The 14,417-nt window shown below is 42.6% G+C and overlaps 1 protein-coding gene across 1 annotated transcript in view; it reads right to left on the reverse strand.

Moving 5' to 3' along the window:
- Positions 1-14,417, reverse strand: part of NFX1 (nuclear transcription factor, X-box binding 1) — a 235,223-nt gene that overhangs the window by 188,109 nt on the left and 32,697 nt on the right. The window contains exon 3 of the mRNA XM_032803700.2: positions 12,681-12,842. Coding sequence (XP_032659591.1) covers positions 12,681-12,842 — 162 coding nt within the window. The remainder of the gene's footprint in view (positions 1-12,680; positions 12,843-14,417) is intronic.

Below are 14,417 nucleotides of genomic sequence, written 5' to 3' on the forward strand. Positions count from 1 at the left end.
TCGTAGTGTTCTTACGGGGGGGTCCCACAGGGATTGGTCCTCAGCCCAGTGTTACTCTATTTTTATCAATTACCTGGAAGAAAATATAAACTCATTGCCAGTAAAGCTTGCAGATAAAACAAAGATTGGTGGGTTGGTAAATACCAATGGGGATAACATATTACCAAGTGATTTGGATCACCACTATGATGGATGCAATCAAACTATATTTTAAATACAATCAAAGTCATACATTTAGGGACACAGATTACAGGCCATGCTTACAGGATGAGAGCCTGTATTCTGGAAAGCACTACTGAAGAAGACTTGAGGTCAGAGTAATCAACTGAACATGAATTCCTAATACAGCAGTGTGTCAAAATAAGCTAACATGATCACTGGACACATAAATAGGATAGTATATAAGGAAGGTAGTAATCCCAGTACTTGGTACTGGTGAGACCATTATGGGAAAAACTGCATCCAGTTCTGGTGTCACACTTCAAAAAAAGATGTTGAAAAACTGGAGACAGTTCAGAGAAGAGCCATAAGTATGGATATGTGGTGTGAAAAAATACTTTATAATTAGCAATGGAGTTCAATACATCAGTTTATTGAAGTAAAGGTTAGCAGATTACTTGGAAACATTTTATAAGCACCTACAGAAACAAACCGCTTAATTGTAAAGGGCTCTTTAGCAGCTAAAGTGTAACTAGATTCAGCTGGTCTGAGAAAGATGCATGGACAATGATACTTTTGTGGGGAAAAGTATATGGTCTTCTGAACTCAGCAATATGGTCTTCTGAACTCAGTCATCTCCAATAGCTCGGTGCATGACTGTCATGTGACTGTGATATGGGCAACACCCTGAGTGGTAAGCAATATCACAGAACATAGGGCCCAATTGTAGTAGGTCACAGAGCAGAAGAAATACCCCAAGGATTCAATCCCTGTATGAGACTGAGTGCTTCCATGATAACATGAAGGGTGTGAATGAAGGAAAACCAAGAGAAAGACTTCAAAACTTTTCACCCAAAAACCACATTGGACAAACACATCTGTTTTATAGTGCTTGATAAAGATGAGCACTGAAAGGCAGAAAGACACAGAAAATTCCTTGAATTAAGTTCTGTGCTGTTCTAGCCAGCAACTAGCCAAAGGTTTGTCTGAGTGAGACCTCGCAGAAGGGGGATCTTTTATGAACACTTTGTAGTCCTGTAAAGGTTCTTGACTATATCTGCCTAGAAATAGTAGATATGGGTGCTTAGTGCCCTTTCTTATATTTCCCATATAATCCTAAACTCTATGACTTAGTTGTGCAAGTAGCACACAAGGAGGATTGCTCAACTCTGTGACTCAGCAAGGGCCACCAGTACACGTCTGAGCCAGTATTTTTCCAGGCACATGGAGTGACTGTATAAAATAAGAGATAGCAACATCACGAGACCACCTCTCTCCATTTACGCTGAAGACAACAAGAACACTGTGAAAACAAAGACTGTGAAATGAGAAGACTGGACCCAGACTGAGAAGGTAGGTTATATATAAACATATAACCTACCTGCTACATTCAGTGGGATGAGGAAAACTGTTTGATTCAACTCTCACTTAGTCTAAAAGTTTAGGATTTAGAATGCATGTTTACTTTTTCTTTTCTAAAAGGTAACTAACTATCTCTAACCTTTACGCCTACCACTTTATAATCACTTGAAATCTATCTTTCTGTAGTTGTTAAAACTTATTTTAATATTTTATCCTTACCAGTGAGTTTGTATAAAGTGCTTGGGGAATCTGCTCAGTTTACAAAGGCTAGTGAACATCCACTTTCCTTTGAAGAAGTGGAGAACTAATTAATGAGCTTGCACTGTTAAAGAAAAAGGTATTGAGCAGTGTAAGATGGTAAATTTCTGGGGTGCAAGCACAGGTGCTGGAACGAGGTGCACTGGCTGAATCCCCTGACTTGAAGTGGTTTCCATCATATATATAGGGTTTCAGGGCTGGCTTTAGGAAGTGCAGGGCCTGATTCGATAACCCGGTGGCAGTCCGGGTCTTCAGCGGAACTTCAGCAGTGGGTCCTTCATTCGCTCCAGGTCTTCCGTGGCACTGAAGGATCTGTCGCTGAAGACCTGAAGCGAGTGAAGGATCCGCCACCGAAGTGCCACCAAAGACCCAGACCGCCACAAGGTGAGTAAAAATTAAAAAGGCGCCTATGTTAGGCACTCTTCTTTAGGGCAAGTGGCACAGGTGCGGGGCCCAATTCAGAGGAAATCTGCCTAAAGCTGGCCCTACAGGGTTTACAGTTTGGTTCAATGGATCTCAGTAACCCCACTATGCAAATTGTTCCAGCACCTCTGCGTGCAAGGTTAGTGGCTGGGGAGATTTGCTGACGTTTCCCTGTGCACAGTTTATGAGTGGCTTGGAGAACATTCATGCAACTTAGCTGTGTGTGCCTCTGCATGGTGATGGCTGAGTAATAACAGCATCTGGAGGGGTTTGCTGCTTGCCACTAGCAAAGCACTGTGAGAAAACTCAGGCTGGAGAGTTACGGATGCATAGCAGTTCCAGGTTGTACTCAGGGGTCCCATCACATACACCTTCTGCGTATAGTGAATGCATCAATACTACCTGAGACGACTTCCTGGAATCTGGTATGGTATAGAACCCTTTTCCTGTACTATATCACATGACCTATGAGGAGAGGCTGAGGGAACTGGGATTGTTTAGTCTGCAGAAGAGAAGAATGAGGGGGGATTTGATAGCTGCTTTCAACTACCTGAAAGGGGGTTCCAAAGAGGATGGATCTAGACTGTTCTCAGTGGTACCAGATGACAGAACAAGGAGTCATGGTCTCAAGTTGCAGTGGGGGAGGTTTAGGTTGGATATTAGGAAAAACTTTTTCACTAGGAGGGTGGTGAAGCAGTGGAATGGGTTACCTAGGGAGGTGGTGGAATCTCCTTCCTTAAAGGTTTTTAAGATCAGGCTTGACAAAGCCCTGGCTGGGATGATTTAGTTGGGAATTGGTCCTGCTTTGAGCAGGGGTTGGACTAGATGATCTCCTGAGGTCCCTTCCAACCCTGATATTCTATGATTATTGGCTTATACCAGTAAACCTGACTAACACTGGTTATCTCATCTCTCGAATATATTTCATAAGGAACCAAAATGTGGTTAAGCAATTTACTATACAATTTACCAATAAGCTACACCTGACATCGACCACACTCACTTTACCTGGAATATATGCAGATAATAAATGCAGAGATAACTGTCAGTAGCAAGCTGGATATGAAAGCACTCTTTCTATTAGAACATCTGTCCCCTGCTAATTACATAATTTACACAACTATACATTAAATTGATGCACAGTAGATCCTGAAGACTCACATGCAGCTCTTCCCCTTGCTCACACACAAAAGGTGCAACACATAACCACAAATCAGTCACACAAAACTCAAAGTTAACAACAGGTCCTCATATCACCAACAAAACTTTACCAAGCAGAGCCTACTACTACTGTCTCCACCATTTCAGATAGGTACACCTGACACACTGACTACACCTGGAATGTACATAAATGAATTACCACTGGCTGTTGCCACCTCCAGGGGAACTGAAAATGGCAAAAACAACCTTTACATAGAATCATAAGAATAATCAGGCTTGGAAGGGACCTCAGGAGGTTACCAAGTCCAACCCCCTGCTTAAAACAGGACCAATTCCCAGACAGATTTTTGCCCCAGATCCCTAAATGGCCCCCTCAAGGATTGAACTCACAACCCTGGGCTTAGCAGGCCAATGCTCAAACCACTGAGCTATCCCTTCCCTCTTTCTCATTTAACAGATGAAATCCTCTGGGTGAGTGTGAAAGGGCTGTAAAAGGATGTGAACTGTGGGGTTGACAAAGTAAAGATCTGTGATGTTTGATGATTTGAATGTTCTCACCTCAGTCATACAAAGAAGAGTCTGATTTTCCACTTGTGCATCAAGTAGCTGCATCTTCTATGGTTTGTTCAGATGTAGGTCAATGTGGCACAAAGTCTGTGTGGCATGTTAAAACCAAGAGGGCAGCTTGTTGGGTCAGTAAGGATGTGCTTGTTTGGAAGGTAGACGAAGTCCAAAGGATGCCACTCCCTGGCCGGATCCAAAGACATGAGGTGGTCACATATGGTCATTAAATTTTGCAATTTCAGGTATCATTGGGGAATGTTATTCATAAGCTACTGGATGGGAAGTTCTGGCTACTCTTTGGCACATTTAAGTTCTTGTCCAGTAGCTATATCTCAGCAGATAGCAAACATCAAACCTCAAGCTAATACAGAAAGTCATGGTAGAGACGTTGATTTTATAAGTTCCCGTGATGATTCGCATGTTCTGATTCAGCTGCCCAGCCACAAATTGGGTACTCTGCAAACAGTACACTAGGGCCAAGACTGATGTTTGTAACACCGAGGCAGCTGATCCACAGCTTGGTCCCACTAACTTTTGAATAATGTTGAAGCGAGTCTTCGTGTTAGAGGCTACTTTCTTGAGGTGATCATGAAAGGTCAGTTTACGGTCAAAGATGACACCAAGATATGTTAGCTTTGGGTCATAATGCACAGTTTTGCCACATAACTCCACAGTTAGAACATTTGTGCAATTCTATTCTCAAGGTGGAAAGTAGCGACTACTGATTTGCTCAGATTTGGTCTCTGCTTCCATTTCTGGAAGTACTTCTCCATGATCTTATGGTCAGATGTAAGGTTCACTTCAAGTTCTTTAAAGCTATGGGCCTGAGTTGCAAGTGCCAAATCATCAGCATATTCAAACTTCTGTGCTATTACTCCAAGCGTATCACTGGTGTATTCGTTGAAGAGTGTCAGAGCAAATACAGAGCCCTGTGGTAGCCCATTATTCAAAGTGTGTGGCCTGCTGGTTTGACTTCCAAGTACATGCACAAACTTTGGCTGCTGAGCATGGCATTCTGCAGCCTGAGACCATCCTTCCAAACTTATCAATCTGTCAGCAGCATAAGGTGCAAAGCAGTACTGGTCTTGAGTTTTCATTGGAATCCAGCCTCAATGTTTGTAGCAAGAGCCAGGATTTGATCACAGCAACTTCTTGGTGGTCAAAAACCAACTTGCTCCTTGAGTAGGCTGGCATCCACAGTGGATCCAATTCAGTTAAAAAAATCATACTGGTCTATAAATATGCGGGGCTGAACCATAAATGATCAGCAATTGAATCAGCTGATTGTATACAATATATTATAAAAGTGTACGGAGTGAGATCTTTTCTGAAAGCTAATGACACACTGGTGATTTATGTCCTTCTGAAACATATATATTAGCACTATCAGAGGAGATACAGAAACTTAATGATATTAGGCTTTAAAGTCTGTGGCCAAACAGGGAGAAACAGGCTGCCTCCAAAACAGGAGAGAAGGCACCTATTTACTTGGCTCCAGTGCTATTAAGCAAAGCGTGAACAAAAACAATAGAAGCCCCATTTACACAGATATCAGCAAGGGGACTGGGAGTCCACGGGAAGGGAAAAACAAGATGAGGCTATCCTGCCTCTTGAAACAAACTCATTAAACTTTGGAAGACTGAAGCAAGGAGAGAAGCCATTTTTCACATCTCTAACTAGATAGAAAGGTATCAGAGGGGTAGCTGTGTTAGTCTGGATCTGTAAAAGCAGTAAAGAGTCCTGTAGCACCTTATAGACTAACAGAAGTATTGGAGCATGAGCTTTCGTGAGTGAATACCCACTTTGTCGGATGCATCCGACGAAGTGGGTATTCACTCACGAAAGCTCATGCTCCAGTACTTCTGTTAGTCTATAAGGTGCTACAGGACTCTTTACTGATTAGATAGAAAGGAACAACTGCAAAAGATGTGTTCTTCAATTAAAGGGGGGACTGAAGTATCTAGAAATTGAATAAGGATAAGAAAACATCTTAGACTAAGATCTTTCACCCAAGACAAGGGAAGCCAACCCTTTTGCTTCTGGGGAAGGTCCTTGTACTAGAAAGAGAGAGCGTGAAACATGAGGCCTGAATTAAACTAGTAGTTTGGCCCTGCTCTTATGAAGCAAAGTTATCAAAACTCAGGTTGTAAGCAGAAGTCAGGCCCTGTTATAAAACATGCCTGCTTTCAAGTTCACAGAACTTGGCAAAAACAGGGCTGGCATTGCAAAAACACACACAGTCCTAAGAAGTGATAGGCGCAGGACACTCACGCAAACACATTCCATAAAGGTGGTAACAGATCATCCCGATACCAGGTGTGGTACAAACTCACTTCCCAAAGATAACAGGAGCACACTGGCCCCTCCTAAAGATAATGTTGTGATGACAGCGTGACGAATAGAGATGTTTTGATCGACTCAGTATATATAAGGTAACAGATGGTAACTAACTATGTCAGACGGGCAGACTGGAGCACTGTCATGGTTGGGCATAAACTGTTCAGGAAGGACAGGTGGGGGAGAAAGGTGAAGGAGTCGCACTGTATATAAGAGAACAGTATGATTGCAGAGCTCCAGAGAAAAGCCTGTTGACAATCTTTGCATTAATCTTAGAGGTGAGAGCAACAAGCGTTACGTCATGGTGGGTGTCTGCTATAGATCACCAAACCAGGAGGATGAGGTAGACGAGGCTTTCTTTGGACAATTAACAGAAGTTTCCAGATCACAGGCCCTGGTTCTCATGGGGGACTTCAAATCACCCTGATATCTGCTGGGAGAGCAATACAGCAGTGCCCAGACAATCCAGGAAGTTTTTGAAAAGTGTTGGCAATAACTTCCTGGTCCAAATGTTGGAGGATCCAATTAGGGATTGTGTGATGTTACTGACATGAACTGTGACCATATAAATCATTGTTGCAACCAAGGTCCTATAGCTGCACCAAATCTTGTATGAAGCAGGTCAAGTAAGGTATCTATGAAAAGGTTGTAACTTGCTGGTTAGGATTATGCTGTCTGTAAGTGTGTATCATTTTTGTATGTGAAGTTATGAATATGGCCTATGTACATGTATCTCAATGTGTTTGATTCTAAGTAGCATTAATGAAGCATTTGGTCAGCTTCTTGAGAAATAATTCTTCAGATTAAGTGCCCAATCAAGAAACACTTAACTGACAGTGGACCTTGGGAGACCCCAATCCACATCTGAGGAGCCTTCCTGGAGACATTCAAAGTAGCATGTGAGCAATGGCTGCCACTTGCAAACTGAGTCATGCATGGACATGTGACTTGCCCATGTGATTCCAAACTCCATCTTGCTGCTGTGATTTTCCACAGTAAGAACAAAGGGGTGTCCTTCCACAGGGCAGAGGATATAAAAGGCTGTGGAAACCCCTCCATTTTCTCCTCAATCCTGCTTCGCACCTCTGGAGGAACTGTGCTTGAAACTGAAGCTCTGAACAAAGGACTGAATGACACATACACCGGGATGTTTGTACTCTAGAAACTTTATTGGTTTAAATTAACAGTAATCCCATCAAGCCTGAAAGAAGCCTGAACTAAGAACTTTGCAATTATTGTATGTATTTGATTTATTTAACACTTTTAACTCATCTATATTTCTTTCTTTTTATGAATAAGCCTTTAGATTTTAGATTCTAAAGAACTGGCAACAGTGGTTAAGATCTGACTGATTTATTGACATGGGTCTGGGGCTTGGTCCTTTGGAATTGGGAGAACCTTTTCTCTTTTGCTGGGGTATTGGTTTTCATAACAGTTCATCCCAATAATGAGTGGCGCTGGTGGTGATACTGGGAAACAGGAGTGTCTGAGGGAATTGCTTGTATGACTTCTAGTTAGCCAGTGGGGTAAAACCGAAGTCCTCTCTGCTTGGCTGGTTTGGTGTGCCTCAGAAGTGAAGAATCCCCAGCTTTGGGCTGTGACTGCCCTGCTCTAAGGAATGTGTTCTGAATTGATACATTCAGTAATGTCCTGCCAAAGGCTGCTTTGTTAGAGGCAGTGCTCCTCTTGACCTGCAGCTCACAAACACGGCAGAATTCGTAGGGGAAATACAAGTGGGTGGCAACCTGGGTAGCAGTGACCATATGATGGTCGAGTTCAGGATCCTGACAAAAGCAAGAAAGGAGAGAAGCAGAATACAGACCCTGGACCTCTGAAAAACAGACTCTGACTCCCTCAGGAAACTGATGAGCAAGATCCCCTAGGAGGCTAATATGAGGGGGAAAGGAGTCTAGGACAGCTGGCTGTGTTTTAAAGAAGCCTTATTGAGGGCACAGGAAGAAACCATCCCGATATGCAGAAAGAATAGCAAATATTGCAGGAGATCAGCTTGGCTTAACAGATAAATCTTCGGTGAGCTTAAACACAAAAAACAGGCTTATCAGAAGTGAGAAATTGGACAGATGACTAGGGAGGAGTATGAAAATATTGCTCAAGCATGCAGGGGTGTAATTAGGAAGGCCAAAGCACAATTGGAGTTCCAGCTAGCAAGCCATATGAAGGGTAACAAGAAGGGTTTCTACAGGTATGTTAGCAACACGAAGGTGATCAGGGAAAGTGTGGGACCCTTACTGAATGGGGGAGGCAACCCATTGACAGATGATGTGAAAAAAGCTGAAATACTCAATGCTTTTTTTTGCCTCAGTCTTCACAGACGAGGTTAGCTCCTAGACTGCTGCACTGGGACATACAGTATGGCGAGGAGGTGAGCAGCCCTCAGTGGTGAAAGAACAGGCGAAGGACTATTGAGAAAAACTGGACATCCACAAGTCCATGGGATCGGATGCAATGCATCCGAGGGTGCTCAGGGAGTTAGCTGATGTGATTGCAGAGCCATTGGCCATTATCTTTGAAAACTTGTGGCGAATGGGAGAGGTCCCAGACGATTGGAAAAAGGCAAATATAGTGCCCTCTTTTTTAAAAAAAAGGGGAAGAAGGAAAATCCAGGGAACTACAGCCTCATCTCGGTTCCTGGAAAAATCATAGAGCAGATCTTCAAGGAATCCATTTTGAAGCACTTAGAGGAGAGGGAGATGATCAGGAACAGTTGACATGGATTCTCCAAGGGCAAGTCATGCCTGACCAACATGATTGCTTTCTATGAGGTGGTAACTGGCTCTGTGGATATGGGGAAAGCGGTGCACGTGATATACCTTGACTTTAGCAAAGCTTTTGATACAGTCTCCCACAGCATTCTTGCCAGCAAGTTAAAGAAGTATGGCTTGGATGAATGGACTATAAGATGGATAGAAAGCTGGCTACATCACCAGGCTCAGTGGGTAGTGATCAATGGCTCGATGTCTATTTGGCAACCATTATCAAGGATTGGATGACAGGATGGATTGTATCCTCAGCAAGTTCGCAGATGACACTAAGCTAGGGGTAGAGGTAGATACAGTGGAGAATAGAGACAGAGTCCAGAGTAACCTACACAAATTGGAGGATTGGGCCAAAAGAAATCTGATGAGGTTCAACAAGGACACTTAGGACAGAAGAATCCCATACACTACTACATGCTGGAGATCAACTGGCTAAGCAGCAATTGTGCAGGACCTGGGGACTACAGTGGACTAGAAGCTGGATAGGAGTCAACAGTGTGTCCTCGTTGCCAGGAAGGCAAACGGCATATTGGGCTTCATTAGCAGGAGCCTTAGCAGCAGATTGAGGGAAATGATTGTTCGGCACTGGTGAGGCCACATCTGGAGTATTAACCCACTTTTGGGCCTCGCACTACAGAAAGGATGTGGACAAATTAGAGAGAGTCCAGCGGAGGGCAACAAAAATGATCAGGGGTCTGAGGCACATGACTTATGAGAGGATGAGAGAACTGAGCTTATTTAGTTTGCAGAAGAGAAGAGTGAGGAGGGATTTGATAGCAGTCTTCAAGTACCTGAAGGGGGGGGTTCCAAAGAGAATGAAGCTAGGCTGTTCTCAGTGGTGGCAGATGACAGAACTGGGAGCAATGGTCTCAAGTTGCAGTGGGGGAGGTTTAGGTTGGATATTAGGAAAAGCTATTTCACTAGGACGGTGGTGAAGCACTGGAATGAGTTACCTGAATCTCCATCCTTAGAGGTTTTTAAGGCCTGGCTTGACAAAGCCCTGGCTGCGATGATTTAGTTGGGACTGGTCCTGCTTTGAGCAGGAGGCTGGACTAGATGATCTCCTGAGGTCTCTTCCAACCCCAATCATCTATGATTCTATGATACATAACTTGTTTGTATCAGTGTACAAAGAGGGGTTTCAGAGGGAGTGTCTTTGGCTAACCAAGGTGGGGAATGGAAAGTTCCGCCATTCACTTCAGCTGAGCCCACTGCAATGGGCATACATATGTTAATGTACCGGTAACCACTGAGCCAGGGCATTAGGATTGTGCTTTGTTGACAAACCTGGCCAAGTGCTTCCTCTCCTGAAATAGGTCTATGGTCTTTTGGGCAATTTTATCAAGGTGTGCTGTGTCAGCTATCTGCGCAGAGTTGAAACAGCACACAGAAAGAACACACACACACACACACACACACAGTCAATGATTGATTACAGTTCTAACTGAGGGAAAGTCTGTCATGGTAGAAGGATGATGATTGGTAAAAGAAATCATCTTGAACAAACCCTGAACCCTGCTAAATTAAGTTTTAGACTCAGATGTGTATTTTCACTTTTATTTGCTTGTTACCCTTTCTAACTTTCTCTCTTATACTTGAACTCACTTAAAATCCTATCTTTTGTTAATAAATTTGTTTTACTTTTAATCTAAACCACCAGTACAGTATTTGAATTAAAGTGAATGTGGAAAGCTGCCAGGTTGTGTACCTTTAAAGGAACAAACCCACCCTATTATTTCTCTGAACTGTCCAAGAGAGGGATGAACATTACAAAGCACGAGGTTTTTGGAAAAATTCATGATTGGGAGTGTGTTGGGGTCACCCTGCAAGTAGTACCCAAGGCTGGTGCAGACCAGAGAGAGCATATTTGGTGTGCTGCTGGCAGGCTGGTGGTGCAAGAGCTGCTAAACCAGAGCTGTTCAGCCCACAGACACTTAGGCTGTTACCTGTATGCTGACAGGTTGGTTGTGAGCATCCCAGGCTGGGAAATACAGCAGCAAAGCATTGAGAGGCACCCCAGGTTACAGTCACTAGTGTGGATTGCACCCCAAACCCCATAACACCTCCCTCTTCAAGAAATAATTCACGTCTAATTTCTTCCCTCCAAAGACTTCTGTGGATGCAGGGTGGTTAGGGTCCACGGGCAGGGCTGGAAGATGCAGGGGGGTGGGGTTAGAGTGCATGATGTTTGGCATAACTAGGGTAGCGGGGGTGCACTGGCAGAGTTGGGGTGCACAATTGTTGAGGTGCACTGGCAGAGTTGGGGGATGCAGGGAGTTGGGGTACATGGTAGCTGGCACAGCTGTGCGTGCAGGATGTTTGCAGTCCACTGGCATAGCTGGGAGATACAGGGGGGTTGAAGTACACTGGCAGAGTTGGGGGGTGCGATGTCTCCCTCATCTAAGTTCCAAGCATCTCTCATCTCCCCCTAACATCCATTCACATTTATCCTCCTCCCTAAACTCCCCTACCATTCCCTCACTCTTCCACCCCCTAGTACCATTCCCTAAAAAGCATTCACGTATCTAATTCGCCCCCACCCCCCAATAAAATAGTATGATTACATTCCCCCAAATAAAACTGCCACCCATGACTCACAAATCATAGTAATGTCCAGCCACTCAGTTCAAAACTCCTTTTGTCTTAGGTGAGGGCTTGTGATTAATTTTATCTTAGTTTAGTTAATTGAAGTCAAAGCCATCAATGTCTATTTCAATCATCAAATTCAACAAGGCATGTGATTTTATCAGTGATTAGTACTTCTTCATTTAACAGCACAAGGAAGCAGAAGGAAGGTGGGAGGTGGGGTTTAGGGGGAAGCTCCATAACTCAGGAATCCCAGAGTCAAATGACCTCAAATTTGGATCACTAACAAACACTACCCTGCACCCCATGAGGCACCCCAAATATTAAAGCAATCCAATTAAACGTTCAGATTTTAGACAGCTTATAAGCTTGGAGCTTTAAACCATATAAAATGATAAGAATAGAAATCGTCTAGATATTTTTCTGTACTGGTGTGTGTGCAGTGCAGAAAATGCACATTTTAATTTTTCTCAGGCTGCCATCACTATGTTGGGTAAATCTTGGCAGATTATTAGTGGATGAAAATGGAGTCAATCAACAGTTTGATCTCAACTGCTAAGCAGAAAAAAATCCCATCCATACGTTTCTTTAAAAATGGCTATTTTTTTCAGGACTCATATTGCCAGAACAGTACATACATATGACTCCAATATGGGTGACTAACTCTACCCTGCACTCCCCTGGCACACATCAAATTTCAAATAAATCCAACTAAGCACATCAATTCTAGAGAACTTAGAATAAGGCAACCGTCAAACAGATGTCTTAATGCAACTATAACTATAGCAGTACAGGCATGACACTATCATTCACACACACACTCTCTCTCCCTCTCTCTCCTGGAAGTTCATTCAGCCAAAAGTATAGAAAATAACATTAGAGTTGTAATGTGAAGAACCATAAAATTTGCCCATTTCTGATTTACAGCTTGCTTTACTCGGAGGCAGCTGTACTTAACTTAAATGAATAGGTAATTTAGGACTAGAATTTCTCCTCTTCCACATATCATGAAAAATTTGAACTTCTCTGTACATCTGATAAGAAAATAACTACCTTCGGCTTGTGATGCTGGTGATCTTGCCCACTTCTTAATGCAGTTCAGATGAAACACATGATAACAATTCTGACAGCTCCATACCGGGGCTTTTGTTCGGATCACCTCACAGCACACCATACACTCATATTTCTCTGTGGTCAGCTGCTCTATCAGAGAACCTGAAAAGAAAATTCAATATATACACACCTAAATTAATCAAGACAATATACACACTAAAAATAGCACCAAGTTATGCTACATTTTAAATGCAATTTTAGAATTTATTTCTTCATATCAATGTAATGCAAAGCTTTTTCTTCTGTTAGAAAAGCTGAAAGATTCCAATCCAAAAATTTGGTACAAATGTTCTGCTTTCTTGTGTGTCAGTCTCTTAAATTTGTGCAAAAGCAATAATAAATTGTTCAGGAGTTTCCTTTAAACCTATTAGTGATTCTTATCTGACAGAAGAGAAAATTTTACTAGTCTTTTGTTCCAGCTACCTTAAGTGGGAGAATTAAGCTTTTTTCTACTTTTTACAAAGAATACCGCAAAATGTACATCACTATACAAATCTCAAACTAAACAAAGTTAAAATCCTGTATCTGTGCATTATTTACAGACTAGTTGAATAATGAAGTACTGGGAACATGCAGAAGACTCCACACTCCACCCATAAGAGGAAGCACTTTTTAACTGGCTGTTTTAGGAGCAGAGTTGTGGGCTCCAGACAGAACCACATTCAACTACTCTAGGCCAAAGGGATGGTTACCATAATACGGGACCCTTTTAGTATGCAAAGTAGCATCAAAGACTACTCTGAAAACAAAGAGGAAAGTGCACCTCAAACACAAGGCGGAAGAAACTAAAAACAGATGGTGGAAAAAGTCTGAAAATACATTAAGGTGTGCAAATAGAGTTAAGAGCAGCCAAACAACCTTAACTCTGCCCTACAGCTATACCATCAGAGTAGGGGAGGAAAGGAGAAGAAAAAAAAAAATCAAGTGCATCTTTAGAAGTCAGTTTAATCTAATCTGAGTCCACAAAACCTAAAATACCTTAATCATGGTTGACTGGTTTTGCACTGTGTTGCTACCGGGTGCATTTAAGGTTTCTCCTGAATGAAAATTTAATAAATATTTTTAAGTTATAAAAAAATGACCATTAAGCCTTAAACAAATATTACAATACTGCCAATGCACAGAATTTCAATATGAAAAGTTTGAAAAGTTGGTGACAGGACAATCATTAGTGTAATTTGGGTTCCCTAGCACATACATGCTACTTTCACACTCCCTTCTGGCCTGATGACAGGATCCAGTGCAAAGGTGGTTTTTGAAGACATTTAGGATTAATGGTCATTTACTTTTATTTGTCAAGTTACCTGGCATGAAAAAATTTTCCCTTCCAAAATGACCATCTCCCACAGTCTTCAACAGGACTGATGCCACACAGAATATCAGGGTTGGAAGGGACCTCAGGAGGTCATCTAGTCCACCCCCCTGCTCAAAGTAGGACCAATCCCCAGACAGATTTTTGCCCCAGATCCCTAAATGGCCCCCTCAGGGATTGAACTCATAACCCTGGGTTTAGCAGGCCAATGCTCAAACCACTGAGCTATCCATTCCCTGCCCTTGAGGATGATGGTGGAATTAAGTGCTCAATCGCACTGGGAACAGCGAAAGAGATATCCCTTTCAAAAGGGCCACCAAACACCACAATGGCTTCAATCTTATTAAGATTTCCTTCCTTCCTTA

This window comes from Chelonoidis abingdonii, chromosome 2, assembly GCF_003597395.2.
Source record: "Chelonoidis abingdonii isolate Lonesome George chromosome 2, CheloAbing_2.0, whole genome shotgun sequence".
Classification (NCBI taxonomy): Eukaryota; Metazoa; Chordata; order Testudines; family Testudinidae; genus Chelonoidis; species Chelonoidis abingdonii.